General features: G+C 36.9%; 1 protein-coding gene across 1 annotated transcript; it reads left to right on the top strand.

The window, feature by feature from the left end:
* The first annotated feature begins 715 nt into the window (after positions 1-715).
* LOC148737770 (uncharacterized) lies at positions 716-17,585 on the top strand. Its single transcript, XM_088749339.1, has 14 exons — positions 716-1,192; positions 1,552-1,636; positions 2,159-2,218; positions 2,360-2,440; positions 3,722-3,975; positions 4,504-4,771; positions 14,432-14,488; positions 14,867-14,926; positions 15,320-15,364; positions 15,557-15,622; positions 16,101-16,157; positions 16,334-16,405; positions 16,847-16,898; positions 17,328-17,585. Exons 1-13 carry the CDS (start codon positions 716-718, stop codon positions 16,876-16,878), a joined length of 1,614 nt encoding a protein of 537 aa, XP_088605465.1. The 3' UTR covers positions 16,879-16,898; positions 17,328-17,585.
* The last annotated feature ends 3,806 nt before the right edge of the window (positions 17,586-21,391 follow it).

Genomic DNA, 21,391 nt, shown 5'->3' with positions numbered 1-21,391 from the left:
CAAACATACTTTGTGAGGCTTTCTTATTATTAGTCAATCAATGAAAAAGAAAGAAATTACTTTCTTATCAATCATCTTTGTCTTAGCTTGCAAAAATCACTGTTTTGCCGATTTTTTTTTATATCTATATAATTTCGTTCTCAATGTTCTAGCGATGCACCTTTTAAAATTTCCTTTTCTTTTTTCGAACTCCAGAACTCTGGACACCAATCTGATGTGCTGTCACCTTGATCTTTTCAAAGAGAATGCCGATTGCGAATATTCTTTCAATGACAACTTTGCAAGCTGTCAATCCATGTTCCGCAACCTTGCTCCAAGAAGAAGTCTTTGGGTTGTCGGCCTCCTGTCGTTGTTTGGGTCTCTGTTTGTAGTTGGGTGGCAGTATTTTTTCCCTGATAACAATATGGTCCAGTCTATCATGTTGGTGAATCTGGGTATATCAGATGGCATAATGGGTATTTACCTCATCATTATTGGTATAAAAGACCTCCAATGGTCAGGGGAATACTACATGCACGACTATAAGTGGCGCACCGGTTGGTTTTGCCATTTCAATGGCGCCATGTCTGTCCTTTCAAGTGAGGTGTCAGTTATGATGATTTCTCTGATTGCATGGGACAGGCTCAAGAACATTGTGTTTCCTTACACGTTTGCAAAAATTACACCGAGGCAGACTCGTATAATGTGTGCAGTTATCTGGCTGGTGGGAGGCATTATGGCATTCCTTCCCTTGTCTGGAATGCACTACTTTGGTGACTGGTATTATGGCAAGAGCGTTGTGTGCCTGCCCCTGCAACTTTCCTCGCAATTACAAGAAGGCTGGGAATACTCCACCTCTATCTTTATCGTCCTAAATTTTTCTCTTTTCATCTTCATTACTGTGGCTTATGTTGCCATCTTGTTGAAATCGTGGTCTTCAAGCAGACGGCTCGGTGCGCATGGAACTGTTCGTGAAATACGAGCAAGAGCACAAAGTCCACAGGCCAAAAGAGAAAGGGCACTTGCCAAGAGAGTCTTCTTTATTATTCTTACCGATTTCTTGTGTTGGATACCCATAATTTCTATTGGTATCAAGTCGCACGTCGAGAAAACGTTTGATCCACCTGGTGATCTGGCCGTGTGGATTGCAGTGTTCGCCCTGCCGATCAATTCAGCTATCAACCCACTGCTATATACCCTTTCTACTCCACAGGTAACATTTTTTATCTTTCTTTGAAATAGGGCAAACTTTTATTTTTAGCTCAACAGACACGCTGCGAGATAATTAATTGAAACAAAAACCGATAGATGGTCCCCAGAGATGTTGGCGATAATTTTACTTCCACGACGGTCTCTTTTTTTTCATGACGGACAAGAAATACTTTAAAACCATCAATTTTAATTCGAGGATTGCTTTTTTTTGCAAAATAACTCGAAATGGAGACAAAAGAGTAAGAGATAAAAATACAGTAAATGATCGCGCAGCTGTTTCTTCTTGCTTTCTTTTTCACGTTTGATCATACCCACGGAGACCAGTTTTCACTAACAAGCGAATAAATTTCTAATGTATAGGTGCAAGCTGTGTTGAAACCGAAACTGAGGAAGCTGTGGGCCAATGTTCGATCTATTTTCCGCTGCAGTGGACAAAATCAAAAAAGTTCAGTTTTATGTTTCATTTACTTATACTATAAGGTTTTGAAAGGGGATAAGGGTGAAATAGGTTTACAAAGGTAAAAAATACATTGTTTCCAGTTAAAAAAGGTAAATAATTGAAGCCACAAAGGTGTAATAAGCAAAATGTGAAAACAGGATTATCATTAAGATCATCAAGTGCCACAGTAGAAGTAGGTATGAAGAAATCAGTCAAAGGATTGGCTTTAAATTCAAAGGTATAGTTGGGGACAAAGGACTAAATGAATAAATTCAATAGGGGCAACCACGCGATTTGAAATCATGATTTAATTTCAATTTATGGACGCTGGTATCTTTAAAGACATCTGTTAGGAATATTGAACTGATTGGATTCAATTTGTAAACCTGCTCGAATTATGAATATGAGCGGAAATTTCTAAACTATTCTTAAAATGTAAATAGATCAATATTTCGAAAAGCTCGACATTATAGTTTTTTCTTCGGTTTGAGAAGTTTATTACAAGTTGATTGTTTTTTCATTGCACAGAAGAAGCAGGGAATGATCAGCAGAGAAAGATCGGAAATAAAGGTGAAGGCGCTAACAACGGTAAAATATGGGTATTTCTAGTGTAATTAGATATAAAAAGCTTTCTCCCCTCTTCGGCAGGGTTCTGCGTGTAATAAATTTCTTTCGTTTCTTTTCTTCCATTTCGTAGTCCTATTTTTTTTTGCACTTTTATCCTCATAGGAGAACAGATTGAAATGCAAGAAATAAAACACAAGGGAATCCCAGAAGTAGAAGCCCCTAAACTGCCTGCTCCGCAACCAGGTCTGTACTCCATCTGTATACTTATTTATTCATGTTTTTCTCGTTGCCATGTTCCCAACAATAACGTAGCTCCATTTTCTGCCTTTAAAAGTACACACAACCCACAATTCCTCTATTCGCTCCGACGAAGGGATAACGCTCGAAACGTCAGCTTTTGTAATCGTTACGGTGGCCAATTTTCTATTTCAACTTTGTTTATATATATATATATATATATATATCTTATTAGACGTTCTGTTGTGTGGTATCGTTGAGTATTTTTACGAGTTGTGCCGTATTTTGACGAGCCCGTAGGGCGAGTCAAAATAAAAATAACACATAAAAATACTCAGCGATACTACACAACAAAACGCCTAATAAGTTATTTATTATCCAACACGCCAAACTGTTATTTCTGTGCGACGAATTTCATGGATTTTATTTACGGGGAGTGCGTGACAGAAGTATGCAAAGCGGAACGGAATTGGCCCCTTGTTGTGTCGCAGTTTCTATTTTCTTCATTAAATGAAGAAATTTTCTGGTCGTCAAGCTGTTTTTCTTCGTTCGATTCATCTAATGAACTTGGACCTATATTTGCCAGCCATTCTGACTCTTCGTCGTCCGAAATATGATTCAAATTGTCCACCACTTGCTTTTTTTTTCGTAACTACAATCCAATTCTTCGCTTGCGTGATGCGAGAAAACTTGTTTGACCGGTACTACAATAGACGAGTACAAATACCGCGCGATATTCGTACTCGTCTATGGCGTTATTTGTACTCGTCTATGGCGTTATTTGTACTCGTCTAGGTGTAGTTGGATAATAAATCCAAATTATTTGCATACTTATTTACACTGATACGTCATTTCACAATTATTAAAGTGGACAATGAATTGGGAAAGCTCTGAACTCAATAATTCCTATTAGAATTCATTCATCTACGAAACGGTGGGTCTTGAAAATATTGATACGTCTAGAGTGAAACCATGGGATTTCTTTTTTGCTCTGATATATTACGTATGTGCACTTTAAAAAAAAGTAAAGATTAAGCTATGGTTTCCTCATATGATATAGGTGGGAAGAGATTTGGTGTTATCATCCCTTTACATAAGTAACATCTACCTTTTATTGTCTGAGGAATTTATCCTCGTTATCCATATGGCACAGATCTAGTTTGGTGTATTGACAATAACCATTCAATGTTTCAAGTTTTCGAATTTATTACGTGATAAATAAGTCTAACTAGAAAATAACTATTTGCTCCATCGATAGCAATGGTATTCATCCTTTTGTCCACTTAGGTTCGGTTGAATTAATTGCTCAGCTTCAGCAGATGCAACTCGAGGCAAGGAGAGTGAATGAAAAGACAGACCTAAAACTTGAATTGAAGAAAATTGCTTCAGACAAGGGCTTCAGAATTGTTGACAATGAAGGATCAGGAAACTGTATGTTCTATGCTTTGTCAGATCAACTGGAAATTGCTTTGGGAATCAAAATCAAACATGGCGAATTAAGACAAATATTGGCTCAGTACCTCAGAAAAAACCCTGAACTAGTAAGTTGACGTCTTATACTCTATGTTAACCACTCGCCTCAGTAAATACTTACACCTATTCACTTTTATTTCGAAGAATAGTTGTTTAATATTTCTGGATTGCCCGTAAAAAAACGCTGTGTGGTTCAAGATTTTTGGCAGAGACCATGTCCGGGTCACGGATGAATTTAGACCTCCTTGTGATAAGGGCTTTATCCTATGAAGAACGCAGGCAACCCAAGTTTTTTTTTAAAGTACTTTGCACTTGAATCTCCCCCAGACAGGTCAATACTAATTGGATGATAATTGGATAAGGTGGACACCAGATATTCGATGTTTCAAAAGGGAAAATGCCGGAGTTGAGACCGCTAAATCCAATGTAGATCCTTATGTTCGTTACTCTGATTGGTTATTATCCGCACTTACTGTTGTTTAGCATCTCGTTGTTCATTTACTCATACGATGACTCCTTCCAACGTACTCAACTTGGTCCATTGTACCATTAACTTTACACTCTAAGTTTTGTTCACTATTTCACTACTCTCACAGCCGGATGAGACAGATCTGTTTCACTTCGTCCATGGACATCAATCCTGGGCTGATTACTTAACGTACATGGAACAAGATGGCGCTTGGGGTGACCATGTTATTCTATATGCCGCCGCAAACTGCTACAAAACTTGCATTCATGTTGTCAGCAGTCTTTCCCCTGCTCATGATGTCATTTTACGGCCACAATGTCCTGTTGACAAAAGCAGGACACTTGTGTTGGGACACATCCATGAAGTACACTATATCAGCCTTCATACCACACAAGGTACAATTCTTTACATTACACATAGTAAATGAGGTGTGGGTTTATAGTGATAATTTTTGTAGTCATCTATATCACCCACGAGGGAGGAGGTGACTCTTTTGTTCTCTGGTATAAGTCGCCGTCAAATGGTCACTGCCAATGTGACGTCACATACCCACATTGGAAGCGCTTCGTTAAGTTTCTCAGTGGAACTTAAGGATAGTACTAGGAGCTTACAAAGAAAATGACATTACGGGCTCCTAGTGGGCTATTGACTAATTTTCTATGAGTGTACAAACTTTGCCCTTCATATTGTGAATATTAACAGTGCAATGTCTTGTGAAAATATTTGGTTGCAAAGTCATCATTACAATTCGGAACGAGTGCAGCTAACCGGCATATTTCTTTCTGCGCGTGCCAAAACAAACCAAAACGTACGTCGTTTTTTCTATAAACTTTGAACAAATCGGCCTCATAAAAGGAGATTTTATTTCTTCTTTATGTAGGTTTATACTTATTGCTGATGAGTCATTTGACTCCTCAATCCTTTTTATCCTTAAGGAGCAAATGCGGCCGAAAATGGAACATTTTCGAAATATCGTGGCAGCGGCCAAAAAATTGATTCGGCTCATATCCTCAAGTTCGGTGGACCTTACAGTGAGACAAACCACTGAATCCCTCCTTTGGCTGAATATCGATTTCTTTTCGAGAAAATCGATAATAACGCCAAAATGCCATTTTAGTAGCTCAAAATTTCAGACGAGTCTCGGAGTATCGCGCACCAATGAAAACCCTCGGACCGATAAAAAGTACCAAGTCTTGAAAAGCAACTATATTATGATTTAGATTGACAGCAATTCTTGATTGCTTGTATACACAATCTAATCGAATCCATCCGTCCTTCTTCTGACTAGATGGATCATGTCTACTAACGGTCGGTCGATGTATCGGCCGACTATCGGTCGATATGTCGACCGATAGTCGGCCAATATATCGACCGATAGTCGGTCGATAGTCGGCCGGTACTCGATCGATAGTCGGCTGGTAGTCGACCGACTCGCAACCGATAGTCGGTCGCTAGCCGTGTCGACCGATACATTCTTACACTATCGATACTCGACCGATACTCGACCGATACATGACCGATACCTGACCGATACATGACCGATACTTGACCGATACATGACCGATGCTTGACCGATACAGCGATCGATATTCGGCCGATATATCAACCGAGAGTCGGTCGATACTCGGCCGGTAGTCGATCGATAGTCGGATGGTAGTCGGCCGACTGGCAACCGATAGTCGGCCGACTAGCAACCGAAAGTCGGTCGCTAGCCGTGTCGATCGATACATTCTTACACCATCGATACTCGACCGATACTCGCCCGATACATGACTGATACATGACCGATACTTGACCGATACAGCACCGATATTTGACCGACACTTGACCAATACTCATCCCCCTGAGGGAGGGGGCTATCCTTTGATAAAAGATGTAAACTTCTAATAAATAATACGACTACCTCATACTTAGGATGTAAATTTGTATCTGCATTTGGAATCCAATTTAAATTTCTCTTTGCGCGTGTCGCCTCCTTCAGCGAATTCCAAGGCCTTACAATACAGTAATATATTTCCCATGGGTTACGTAACCCTTGCTTCGGGGTGTTGCTTGTTCTGTTTTTACAATTGCTTCATTAGCAGTATATTGTTTCTTAAAAAATGCAAGTTTCACTTTATTAGCTGTAATATACAGTTTTTTTAGAGAAGTATGAACAATCTTTCTCACAAGTTTGAGATAAATATTTTCTTCTGATTCTGCCGTCTGTGAATTAAATCTCGCCTACACTTTCTTGATCTCTGTTCACTTAAACAATATGTTTATATTTAAGGTAACCACTTGCACTTCTCTATTTTCCTTTCATAAAAATGTCAATGTTCACAATCCTGGATCCAACAATGATTTCATTATCCTTTTCATCTTCCAGTGAGTTGTTTAGGAAAGTTCTCATTCATTTCATTTTATTAAAGATAAAATCCAATGCGAAACAAACCGTAGCACTCAGAGTTATCCAATTAAAACCTACCGAGCGACCTTTTTCATGTGGTTTCTACTTCACCATCCTCCTTTTTGACCAGTTTCGGCTCCGATTGCTCTTTTTCTTTTTTTTCTTTTTGATAAATTTATTTAAAGCATTTTTTTTACTTTTATATATAAAACAGGAATTAAAAAAAAAAAACTAAAATAACAAAAAAGGCAACTAGGCACACGCACACCAATCCGTAAAGAAAGAAGAATACACACACAGAAAGTAGTTACAGCAAATACATTTCCCCAGTATATAAGGCAAGGCGTTGTGCCCTTGAAACGTATGGTAAAAATAATGCGAGGTCCGCTTCTAGGCTTGGCTAAATCTATTTCAACAATAGAGTATTTCTATCTAGGAACTTTCGGCTCATAGTTGACCCGCGCAAATTTGATGTTCTTAAAACAAATATATTCCCAAGAAGCGAAGGTTCCAGGCCAAATATGCTGGTTTTAAGGACATCAAATTTCCAAGGGGTAACTATCAGACCTTTATAGGTCACCATTAAATTTTCTCCGATTCTTATTGGTTTAAATTGATCAGGTGACGCAATAGTGTTCATCCGTGGAGAGACACTATCAGCCCTTATAGTTCACCGCTAAAATTTCTCCGATTCTTATTGGTTTAAATTGATCACGTGACGCGCTAGTGTTCATCCGTGGAGAGACACTGTCAGCCCTTATTATCCAACTACACTTCAAAAAGTACAAATAACACCATTGACGAGTACAAATATCACGCGGTATTTGTACTCTAGAGTACGGTTAAACAGGTTTTCTCGCATCGCGCAAGTGAAGAGTTGAATTTTAGTTAGGAAAAAAAATAGCCGACAATTTGAATCATATTTCCGACGACAAAGAGTCAGAATGGCTGGCAAAGATACAGCCAAGTTTGTTAGATGAATCTAATGAAGAAAAACAGCTAGACGACCTGGAAATGTCTGCATTTATTGAAGAAAATAGTAACAGCAACACGACAACGCGCCAATTCCGTTTCGCTTCGCATACTTCTGTCATGCACTCTCCGTAAATAAATATCCACGAAATTCGCCCGCTCTGAAATAACAGTTTGGCGTGTTGGATAATAAATAACTTATTAGACGTTTTGTTGTGCAGTATTGCTAAGTATTTTTACTCATTGTATTGTTTTAATTTTTTTTTTTTTTTTTTTAAGTTTTAAACATAGACTAGTGAGAAGCACTTCTGTGAACAGTAGTTTTAAAACTTTTATTTTCCTACCCGTTTTGTCTAACTGTCGTAGACTTCCTCAGGGAGTTTTACAACTATAACTAAACACCTGTATTTATAAGCCAAATTTACAGGGGCCGATGACCGTAAAGGCTTGGCCGGACTTACGAACAGGAACAGGCGAAGTTGTGAAAAAGTTGTGAAAAATTTAACACGTGTAAGACAAGGTGAGAAATATGTTTTGGGAGCCACGGTAGCTAAAACCGTTTTGGAAGCGACTGCGACTTAGAGGCTATCCTTTTTAAGTTTTTACTGCCGCTGTTTCACGGTGTGCGTTACTACGAGAGGGAGACTTGGATCTCCCGGCCGCCTAAACATAAATCTCGGCCAAGCAGGACTCTTGTCTTTAAGACTACGTTCAACTGCAGTCATGCCCGTATTAAGAAGGTTATCAGTAATATTCTGCCAGACTTATATTGTACTGTGTGTTGCATGAAAACTGTAACAATAGCTAATCTATATAAGTAAGTTTTTGGGGGCCACGGTTTTAGCTAAAACCGTGGCCCCCAAAATATATTTCTCACCTTAGCTTACACGTGTTAAATTTTTCACAAACTTTTCACAACTTCGCCTGTTTCACTTCGTAAATCCGGCCAAGCCTTTACGGTCATAGGCTCCTGTAGCTTTGGCTTGTAAATACAGACGTTTAGTTATACTTGTAAAACTCCCTGAAGAAGTCTACGACAGTTAGACGAAAAGCGTCAGAAAATAAAAGAAGTTTTACAACTATTGTTCGCAGAAGTGCTGCTCACCAGTCTATATTTAAAAAAAAAAAATTAAAAAATAAAAAAAAAATTAATAAAAAAAAAATTTTAAAAAAAATTATTAAAAAAATACGGCACAACTCGTAAAAATACTCAGCGATACTATACAACAAAACGTCTAATAAGATATATATAGTACCCGTCCGCGGAAAATACCCGGATGGTTAGTACCCGTTCGTGGAAAATACCCGGATGGATAGTACTCATCCGTGAAAACTTTTGAATGGTTTGACGGCAGCGAAGTTAGGCAGATCGGAAAAGCAGTGAATTTGACAGGTAGAACGTATTATTTAGCAAATGTAAGGTTGCGAATTATTGACATTTGTGACAGGTTGTACGCATGAATAAACATTTGAATGATCTGCATTTAGTGGGTTTTGACTAGTTTTCCACTGGCGGGCGGAAGAAAATTCAGTGGGGAATAATAAAGGCAGTAGAGTCTTTATGTCTCAGAACTATTTAAACAGTAGAGTTTTTCTGTCGAGGAACTAACCGTGCGGTAAAAAGATCTGTTGAAGCCTCCTTAAAATAAAAACGTATTCAGCATGGATTTCATAACCCTCTCTTTGTGGTGTTGCGTGATATGTTCTTACAATTGCTTTTTTATCGGTAGGGTATATCTTCGAGTTGTCATTTACATTCATTCGCGTCTTACGACCTGTCCTTCGCCCTCAAAATAAAATACCCATTGCATAGGTATTGTCGTTTTTATGCTTTAGTACAACATCTCTTCTGGAAATGGCTGTAGACAGTCTCATCCACAGCGACCTTAATTGCATCACAAGGAGGCTGAGGAGAGAGAAGAGAGATCGCGCTCACATTTCTTTGGAGGGAGAATGGTAGGAGGCTCTGCGCGATAAAGAAGGGATATATCTGTTACTCCGCGTTCGAGAGGTTTAGACACGAATTTTAGGTGCACCAAAAATTTTAGGTGCTGCACGACCTCCGCTTGTGTTTGCAATTGTTTTAAAACCATTGGTACTGTCCTCCCCAATAGACGATGTACAAGATATATACCGGTTACTACAAGATATATACCGGTTACTACAAGATATATACCGGTTACTACAAGATATATACCTGTTACTGCAATTTCTCATCCGAAAAGAAAATTACATTCTAAAACTCAAATTTGGAGATGGGTTTTGAGTGCATTCATTTCATCAAAAGCGTAAGTGACTATCTCTCATTTGATCTTTAAAAAGGCACCATTTTTTCAGGAGGAACATGAATTGAAACCTGGAATTACTTTCGCGCTAAAAGGGTAGTGAAGTAACATTCTTGTTTCAACTTATTTTTCTTCCAGGACTTTTTTTTCCTTTTTTTTTCCCAAAAATTAGCTAAAAACAAAATACTTGGACTTATGAAATATTCCTCAATCTCGTCCCGTGCCCCATTCGACTTTCTACTTTCCTGCAAGTAAAACTAATTATGATAATGGTGATTACGATAATGACTGATTCACATTGATGCTCGGCATTCAATCATTAATTTTATTACAGCATAATATAAATATGTTTTTTTTTACAATTTAAAAGTGGATGTTGGATAAAAGGAGTAATATTTGGTTACTCGTTCTTATTTTTAAAAAGTTGCAACAACCTTACTGCATAGCATTCTATTTTCATAATCATCTACATTCAAAGCCTATAGAACAGCAACAACAAACCAAAATTTCTCACAGCTAAGTTATCTTAAACATTTTCTTGGCACACATTCAAAGGTTTTCTTTTCGGTGTACTTTTCTTTAAAGCCTAACAACAAATAATCTGTTAATAACGCATTTATTATAGGATGCACATATTTTAAAAATTGAGTAATTTGTTATGTGGTGCAAACTATACCAAGAAGCACATGAAATAAAACGTTTAAACCCCTCTGCATAAGATCCTCAATAGCCTAATATTTGAAACAGGTTATTATTTGATATAAAAGTAAAGGGTACACATCTGTACAAATAAGATAGGTCAGCATTCTGGACTTTTTGGGAGAAACAGATTTATTAAGTTTTTCTAATTACATGCCGGTGAATAGTGGGGGGGGGGGGAGGAGCTCATGAAAATACGGGGCGGGGAGGGTACGGGAGGCGGAAGAGGAACGGGTGGGAAGCGGGAGAGAAATTCAAAACGCTAATTGGTTAGCTAGAAAAAAATTAATGTATGTAGGGCAAGAGCATTTTATTAGGTCTTAACACAAGTCAGTATTTTACGGTGTAGTAAAAGGTCTTTACATCGAAGAATAGTTCGTTGCAAATTATCGAGGGAACGTTCTGAAAAATTAGGAATAGAACTTTCGTGGATTAATTTAACGTTTGATACTGGCCAGTTAGGTGACTAGGCATGAAAATGATTGATGATGATTGACCAATTAAGAAAAAAGCTGTTTTGCATAATGTACATATTTTGTGGGTTAAATTCGACCTCACAAGCTTAAACAAACTTAAACTTTGTTGTTTGTTGTGCTGAAGGAACTGTGCCGAGACTCGGCGAAGATGGAATTGAAATCGTCGCAAAATTATCGGCGTCTCGAATAAGCTGCACCAGGGGAGAGAGGTTGGGAAGTCGCTCACGAGGGCGCTGTTCACACAGGGGTACCCAAAGGGGAAAATGCCCTTCACTATGGGGTAAAGGTTTATTTTTGGATAAAGGTTTATTTCACAAATACATACATGGCAGCCCCCTAAGGGGCTGAATTGCGTATTTCCAAAAATTGTAAAAGAATATCTAATAGTATGACTACTGTAAGAATAATAATAAGCCTAAAAGTGAAATTGAATACTGTAAAATGATAAAACTTATCATTAAAATTATAAAGCTATATTTATATAACATCATGCTCAATACAAGATCTCATTAAAAATATGTCCCTGAACCTATATGTTTTCCACATTGGTGTTTCGAAACGCCTGCATCCTCTTAGATGGTAAGACGACTTATGGGCTGAGGGTAAAAGATTTCTTAACCAGTTACTCTTGTCATTTAAAATAGAATTAAAGGTCTTCTTACAAATATTTTCATTGTAACGTTCAATGCTTGGTAGTTTAGTGCTGACTAAAGCATCGCTGTAGTCTATCACTGGGAAAATAACAGCCAGCGCCCTTTTCTGGATACAAGTTGGTCTTGCAGCGAGAACACTGGCGGCGCGCTCGGCTTTCAACAAAAGGTTAATAGTTTTAAAAAAATCTAGTTTCACTAGATAGTTTTACTAGTAACGTTAAAAAAACGAAGTAAAAATGGATTTTGCCAAAAAACTTCTAAGGAATTAGAATAACGCTAAGTTAAATTGCTGGACTAACAAAAATCAGTGATGTCTGAGGGTTGCCGTTCTACTTTAGTCTTCCGGTGAAAACACAGGCGGCATGCTCGGCTTTTAACAAAGAGGTGATAGTTTTAAAACTATCTAGTTTTACTAGTAACGTAAAACAGAATTTAGGAATTGAGAATTGAGAAATACGCTAAGTTAAGTTGCTGGACTAAAACAGTCAGTGATATTTGAGGGTTGTCGTTCTACTTTAGTTGCAGATTAATAATGTCGTTGCGGTCTATAATCTTAAGAGTTCTACTATTATGAACTAAAGTCTAGTCTAAGTTGGAAAAACCATATCTATACCCTAAAACTAAGTAAAACTGTCGGTCTAATTGCGAGGCTAAAACATTTCGTTCCTAATCGAACTCTTCTTGATATTTATAAATCCCTCATTGCACCTTTTATAACGTATGGATTAACTTCTTGGGGAACTGCTTCTAAGACCTTGTTAAATGGTCTTCTTGTCTTACAAAAACGCTTACTCCGTCTTATTCACTTTGCCCCAGTAAGGGAGCATGCAATACCCTTTCAGTATTTTTGGAAGGAAAACTTATTCCACTAGAATTACAGTATTATGATAAAATTGCTAATTTAATGTACGAAGTCAATGCTACGTCTGCACCAAGCAATATTTCGAATTTGTTTTCGAGAATTTCCAGCGTTCACTCTTACGGCACGCCTTCATCAATGTGAGAGCATTTTTATACTAAAAAAAAATCTGCGCTTGATGTTAGAAATAAGGCTTTTTCACCTGTTGGCGTTAAAACCTGTAATGGGATACCAACTAGCCTCAAAAATTCATCCAAGAACTCTCTTAAAAAATCCATACTAAAAAATTAATGGATATTCTACCAACTGAAAACTCCCATGTTGAAATGCATATCATAACTTCAATACCCGCACTGGCCTTCATACAAATCATATCAATATGACTTTCCCAGTTCAGTTTTTCATCTATCTGAACTCCCACGCATTTATGTTTAAGTTCGTGAAACGGGTATGTTGTTTACCACAACGGATTGTTCGGTATTCTTATTGTTCAAATTATACGAGGAGCCAATAAACATCAATTTAGATTTACAGGGTGCATTTGAAGTTTGTTTTCTATGCCTTTTGTACACATGATCTTCGATATGATCAGTAATTTAATCGATACTTTACCGACACTTAAACGAAACTTGACCGATACTTGACCGATACTTGACCGATACTTGGCCGATACTGGGCCGATACATGACCAATAGTTGATCGCTACACATCGGTCGACATATCGGCCGATAAATGACCGATGTATCGGTCGACTATCGGTCAACTGTCGGTCGATATGTCGACCGATAGTCGGCCGATAGTCGGTCGACAGTCGACCGATAGTCGGCCGATATGTCGACCGGGACGGCCGTTAGTAGACATGATCCGACTAGATTAAAAATAGGTCAAAATGAACACGTTATTATAACTGTGAACTAAACAGAATAATTGACCGGAAATCTGGCTTTTGGAAGGCAAATTGTAGTTCTTTCGATCTTCGAAGGACCTTTCGGAGAAATTAGTCAGTGCGATTTAATTCAGTTTTAAAGTAAGATAAAATGCACAGATTTGACGGAGCCGTTAGTTGGTCGAAAGTATACACATGCACTCGCAAACTCGACTGTCTCGCATTTGAAATCCAAACTACAGCTTTTTGAACAAAATATCCACTTACCCTCCACGTTGCTATAAACAATCATTATCAGGAGGTGTTGACTATCCTTCCAAGTTATGTTGCTATTGTGAGAGCGATGCAATAATTTCCGGACTGCAATCCTCTATATTGATATAGTTATAGCAGATCTACGGAACTGATGATAAGTGATTGAAGGTTAAGGTGCCTACGGGAACCCTTTTTAATGGAGGAGACTTATCGTTGGTGTACATTGATACAAAAGTAAAATATATACAGCAATTGGTTCGGTTTCAGTGAGCACATTATCTAGCTTTTGATAATGTTAAGATACATTCAATTTAAAGTTATTAAAAAAAGTCTGACTGAAAGTTAGCCCGCCCAGCTTCGTGTCAGTCATTTTGGATCTATGCGTCGATACAGCAACTGTGGCCGGTTTCAGTGAGCCAATCACCTTACTTTAATAGTTACAGTAAAAACCACCTTATCTATTTGACGGCAATAGTGTTAGCCTGCACAATGACTATGAAGGTTACATTATAATTGTATTCTATACGTCACTCTCAGAGTGCTCATACTTCGTTTAAACCAATAACTTTGTTATCACACAGCAGGAAAATCTGAGGAGCAACTGGAGAGTCAAGAGATTCTAGGACAAAGCTGCAAAGGTAAAGAAGAAAATCGTTTTTACTTGGTCAATCAAGATATCAAGGCTCTATATGAGTTGCTATAGAATATTTCAGATTTGGTAGAAACTGAAAAAAAGAGGTCTTAAAATTCTTAGATAAAAACACGACTGAGTGACTGAACACTCATGTATCTTTTATCAAGAGAATCTACGGGTAGGCCTTGCATATGCACTTACATATACCTTGACGCAACAGAGATAGTGGTGACCGGGTAAATTGGTGGCCCCATAGCAAATGCTTTAAGAGGTCCTAGAATTTACCTGTGACCGTTTCAACGCTCTCGAATAATCAGTTATGTTTCCAAAATTTCGATCACGTGGTCGAACAGACATCAATGGGTTAGTATGATTTGCTCAGGTATTTCTGGAGGTCAAGAAGGAGGAAAAAATCCTGACACTGAAGAGCTAACTGAGGAAGGTAAATATGAGGTTTTTTTCAAGGAAATGTACATTGCTTAGCATAACTTTAGTTTACTTACGCATGCAATTCAAGCTTATTATTATCATTATAATTATAATTATTACTATTAGCTTTATTATTATCATTACTATTATTAATAATATTGATATTATTTGTCACTCAAGAGTTTAAGGCACTCATTCAGTACACGAGAAACAGAGACAATGATGATTGGGTATATTAGTGACCCTCCAGCAAAGGCTTTAAAAGATGGTCAAAGTTTATCTCTGACTGTTTCTACGTTCTCGAATAAGCATTAATCTTCCTAAAATCTCGATCACTTCGTAAATTGTAAGTATTAAACTAAACATCAATCGTTGAGTTCAATTTGTTTAACATGTATTTCTTCAGGTCAAGGAGAAAAAAAGCCTGACACTGAAGAGCTAAGTGAGGAAGGTAAATATGACGTTTTTTTAGGAAGTGTACCCTGCTTAATATTAATATATTTCTGCATACAATTCAAGCGTGTTATAATTATAGTTATGATTATGATCATTCATTTCTATTATTGCAATTATTGCCACTATTATTGATATGAATATATTATTATTATTATTATTATTATTATTATTATCATTAATATTTCAGCCAGGGAATCTGAAGAGAAAGTGGAAAGTGAAGACACTCCTGACACTGAAGAGCTAACTGAGGAAGGTAAAAACTTTTATTTCTTAGGAACTGTACATTGCTTAACATAACTTTAATTCATTTCTGCGTACTGTTGAAGTTTATAATTATTACTATTATTATTATTATTATTTTTAATATTCTATCTATGTATTCTACTTATTTCAATCAGAGTCAGCAGATTTTTAAATACATTTTGTTTTGAGATCTTCCTTAGCAACCTATTACTAATGTATTTACATTTGAAATTTAGTTATTTTCGACATATGAAAATATAAAGAGCTATAAATTCCATTTTAAATAGATTCTATCACTTGAAATAAAGTTACAGTTCCTCCTCGGTTTTTTTTTTTTAATATTCGTAATATAAGATTGCTACTACCTTAAGATCATTATTTCTTATGGAATTAACGGCAGACTGGGCAAATTTAATGGCTTAATAGAGGGGCAGGGTTTTAAATGGTACTTATACTTTTTTGTAATTCAGAACTTTGTTATCCCACAGCTGGCGAATCTGAGGAGAAAGTAGAGAGTGATGAAACTCCAGTACCTAGTGAGAAAGGTAAATGACAGGAAAGCTTTTTATTGGTCACTTCAGAGGTTAATGCACTAAATCAGCTGTGGAAGCATATCTTTCATCTTTCTAGTCACTGGAAAAATCAGTGATTCTTTAATAAGCTCAGGTAAGAGACAAGATTGAAAGACTGAGTACTAGTGTCCTTTTTTTGTCAAATACAGAACTTTACGAAGCCAAAAAAGTTGAACAAGAAGAGAAGGGGCTTGAGCCTGACATGGAGATTGCAGATAAGGGTAAAATTCCTAATAAATCAGTCAATGTACACTCAAAGCAGTTATATCGTGAATGATAATCAGTCCAACTTATCGCCTGAAGAAAGTCGAAAAAAGAAGTTCCTGAATTGAAAGCACAAAACAGAACACTTGAGAATTATTATGCGTCGTCACAGTGAAGGGCCAGAAACTGTCTTGAAGTACTGAAATTCAACATTGTCACATTTGAATTTGTGGAGCTGACCTACTTTTTATAACATTTATAGCTTTACAGATATTTGCTCGGATATACAATACATAGCTGCCACGTGGTAAATCTCATTAAATCCAAAAAATGGTTATGACAAGGTGTACCTCAATTTAAGACATTTCAACACAGACAAGTGAGCATTGTAAATGAATTAATAGATTCATAACATGGTAACTTAATTTGTACATATTCCTATCTCTTTTTGTAACAAGGTGAAGAAAAAGTGTTTGATACCAGGCTTTAGCTCTCTGTAAACGAGCCAAGGTAAATGTTTATTATGCTTGTTTTAATATTGAAACCACCGACTGACGGGGTTCGGAAACAAAGCTCATGAAAAATGTTGTGTTTTGATTCATATCGTGAGATTGTTAAAAGTTTGGAAAGACTGGAAAGCCGTAAGACTATATCAACTTATCGGGCTAATGACTGTAAGGCTGACCGAGCTGTCTATCTAACTGCTGTTGTGACCATCAGGTTTAGTTTTTGCCTGAACTTTTGCCAGATTGTCTGTCTGACTGTACGCTAAACCAGTTGGCAGGGGAATCGCCTGACCCAATTTTTTGGCTGCCTGCCTAGAACAGACAGCCCAAGCGGATTGGCGACCTTCTGATTGTCTGATCGGTAGATCAAGTAACCAACTAATTAGATATGTTTTGGTATCGTTTATCAATGTGCTTTTCTTCTTTTTATCAGTAAAGAGACCGTCAGGGCTGGAGAAAGGAATAAAAGAATTCACCGGGGAGAAAAAAAGTGTTTCTAGTAATCATCACGTACAGTGTCTGTGAAAGTATCTTAGTGAACACAATCTAACAAGTTTTCTTTTCCCCTGATCTAGTCATAACGTAAATTAGTTAGCTTGTTCACTAAACTTTAGATTCAATATAACTTGGATATATCAACAAAGTTGAAGTGGTAAATTGACCACCGTAACGATCACAAAAGCTGACATTTCGAGCGTGAGCCCTTCGTCGGAGCGAGGGGCTAACGCTCGAAACGTCAGCTTTTGTGATCGTTACGGTGGCCAAATTTACCACTTCAACTTTGTTGATATATCCAAGTTATTTCGTTACGCCCACTGACGCAGCCCCAAACAGTTTCTTTCGAAACTATCAGCCTTTATTCATTTATATTCAATAGCAGGGTATAGTTAATATTAATATTGGGCGCCATCTCTATTTGTCGGCAATTCTGTCTTTATTTCCGAATTCAATTGGTCTGTTTATTTTCTTTCTTTATTAATTTTTTTGCCCAGTTCCGATATGTCTAACTAAGTGATTATGTAAGTCTATTGCTTTTAGCATATACTAACACGACCTGGTTTGTAGAAAACAGATCAGAAAGTGTAATTTGATAAAATAACATATATCATAATGGCAAACGCAATTGTTTAACTCTTAGATTGTGTATTGACAGCTAAGTGTTATAAGTATCTCTATTTTAGGAAACAAACAAGCACTATTTGAGAAAAAAATCAATATAATCTTGAGGAAAATACGTCGATCATAGCGGATTTAGTAGCATAACAAAGCTCTGTGGCTCATTCTTAACTCAAAACAAGTTTGGGAGTATTTTGTACTTAAAGTGCATTTTAAATCTAAAAAGAGCAGTATTTAGAATGACTATAAAACAACTTTTTCGGTTCATATGGCAGATGCTTAGTAGTATCCTAGTAATCTAAATAGTTCATTTCTTAGAACTCTTTGACTCGTTTACAAGCATTTTCAGTTAATGAAAGTAACGGAAACGGTTATTTGAGACTGCAGATCATATCAAAGAACTTAGGAAAAGTTTATGGTCAAGACTTTAGCTATGAGAAGTTAGATAACGATAGCCTACGTAACTTAGTTCCACAACTCGTCTGGCGAGCAATCGAGCTAAGTGTGGAGTTTTTTGTTTGTTTGTTTGTTTGTTTTGTTTTGTTTATTTTGTTTCTGTTTGTTTTGCTTTGCTTTGCTTTGCTTTGATTTGCTCTGCTTTGCTTTGCCTTGCTTTGTTTTGTTTTGTTTTGTTTCGTTTCATTTTGTTTTATTTGTTTCATTGGTATCTCTAAATGGAAAGAAAAGTAATAAAAATGAACAAAAAAGGAGAAGATTTTACTAAATAGCACATCACTAGTTAGTTTTCAGGCTTTAATTGATATCAGTAGCTCATTTTTGCAATCGTTATAACTTAATTTCAATTTTTTAGAGTAACGTAGACGTAAAGTGAATTTTAAGTAGATGACTTCTACAAACGTTTGGGTAATTAAGTCAGTTATAAGTTAATGATAGGACAACAATATGAATAGCTTTTTTGCACAAATTGATTGCGAGTATTTTGCACTCAAGCTGCGAGTCGAAATATTGAGTTTCATGGGTATCTCTAGTTGAAAAGTAGACAAATGAATAAAACCAAAAACAGCATGGCAAAAAAAAGTACTCAGGATAAGACATCGCTTACTAGAGATTTCGTAGTTTATCAATAACCTAGCTTATTTGTTAGATTTCTAACTCGCTTGGGAGCATGACAGGCAAAAGGACTTTAAGTGACGTCCAATTATACTACGCTTATATTATTGATATTTCTCTCAAAAATAAAATGATAATAATATGATAATAACTAATTAAGTAAATAAAAAGGTCTAAGAATATCACTCCGTTAGATATTTGGTAGTGTTTCAAGTCTAATTTTGTAGTTCATTTCTAGATTGTTGAACTCATTTTGAGGATTCTAGTTCATTGTAGCACGTGGTATTCAATCTGTTTGATAATATGGTTCAAATGCGATCATCAAACAAGGCTGTTACATAAGAATAATTTGAACGTGAAAGTGGCTTTTGGAGGGACATGGCACCGAGTTTAGAAGATTGTACCAAGTTATTAAGTTGTCAACGAGGGAGTCAGATCATCTTTAATGTAAACCAGAGCCTTCAATAAAACACCGTTTAGACCTTACGTTTGAGTCTGATGTCAGGAAAGTGTCGAGTCTCGCTTGAGCTTTATCTGCAGTGTTATTAAATCAAATGGAGCTGGACTTTTGATTTTTGTGAAAGTTTTCAGCAATCTAGAATTTTTATTATTATTATAAACAATGGAATTGTTACAGATGGGCTGTTGGACGAGCTTAATTGAAAAATTTGGAACAATAATGTAGATTTTGTATAGTTTAATTTTTTGCCACTTCGGTACACTGCTTTTCAGTGCTCTGTTTAACAATTGGTTCATGCTTTAGCGTGCACTATCGAGTTATGGAGCACGCGGGAAGTTTGGAGAGCACAAAAGAAGCGTAAGAGTTGCCCGAGGAGATAGCCGAGGGCAATTCTAGCTTCTTGAGTGCTCTCCAAACTTCCCACGTGCTCTATAACTCGATAGTGCACAGCTGAAAGCAAGAACCAATTGTTTTAGAACATAGCCGGTGGAATTGTGCATCAAATCCGACGCGAAAAACGGTAAACAATAACAGTTGAAGTAAATCGTGACGGTGCTGATGCCGAGTCTCCTTTTGTTTTGTTTTTCTCTTTTTCTGCCTCATTTTAGAACTCTAGCCCAAGGGAAAAGGTCGAAACATTGTCTTTGTTTTCGGACTAGTAGGCCGAGTTTCTGTTTGTATCCATTATTGTCGCGAAATATTATTATTTTTCCCCGCGCTAACAATGGCCGCTCGCGCGAACAAAAAAATTTCTGGCGAAGTCGGATTTGCGGACGCTATCAGCGTGCGCTATCGGGATTTTGAGCACGCTTACGTATAATGAATTTGATTCCGCGACTCTGCCAGCTATGTTCTAAATGTATTTAATCTAGCTTCCTCCGGCACAACAACAGCGTGAAATAACCAAAAAATGCTTGCTTCGAGAAAGGGTACCCCGACAGCGAACTATTAACCTTTTCAATTCATCAATTCAAACTCAACACTGCTCATATAACTCTCCCTAAAGATGAAGTCTGACGCCACTGAGGAGGGTTTTAGCATCGACCCATTCACAAAATATCTTATATTTGGGTGAACAACTACTGAACTGTAAATTTCGTTATTTTAGGCAACATTATAACTATAGATTTGCTGTGTGTTATGAAGGATTCTAACTTATTTGGCTAGACCTGAAAGATGAAGCTTTTCCTATAAATTCACCAGGATTTTTAACATCAACTACAAGGAGAAAGGGCACTTACAATTTCTTTTGTATCTCCCTATAAATCAAGAGAGAACGAAATTACATCACCTAAATAGTTATAACTCGAAGATGTGTGTAGGATCTGCTGACTGGTAATTTTTTCACGCAAAATACTCTTATTTTGTCATGGTGACCATTATCTGTGTGTTGAAATCCTTGACACCTATGAAATTTAAAACGTTAAGTCTAACAACTCAAACCACTTTTTATATAACACAAGAGAAATCGGGTTTGTAATTTACCCCAAGGTAACTACAACATACTGGTAAAATGTAATACAGGTGGGTATGTGGATTGATTCACTGAACAAAGTTATAAGCAGCCGAAACCACCTAAAAACCGTAGTGTATCCATAAAGACATCGAGATTGTGCTCATCAATTCTGTGGAGAAAGGACCCTCAAAGTTCTATTTTACCATAGTTTATTATCAACAGTGGATGAGATCATTAAGGTCATGAAAATCTAATTGTCATTTATAACTATCTGTAGAAGATCTGAACCATTCCCTCTTATAGAATATACTTATTTTGTGCAACTAACATTTACTTTTGTGTTGAGAAATTGAAATAAAGGAAGGATTACTCTAAAATGTTAAGTCAAAACTAA

The sequence above is a fragment of the Stylophora pistillata genome, chromosome 2 (genome assembly GCF_964205215.1).
Source record: "Stylophora pistillata chromosome 2, jaStyPist1.2, whole genome shotgun sequence".
NCBI classification, from domain to species: Eukaryota; Metazoa; Cnidaria; class Anthozoa; order Scleractinia; family Pocilloporidae; genus Stylophora; species Stylophora pistillata.
This window is presented reverse-complemented; position numbering and strand designations above follow the sequence as displayed.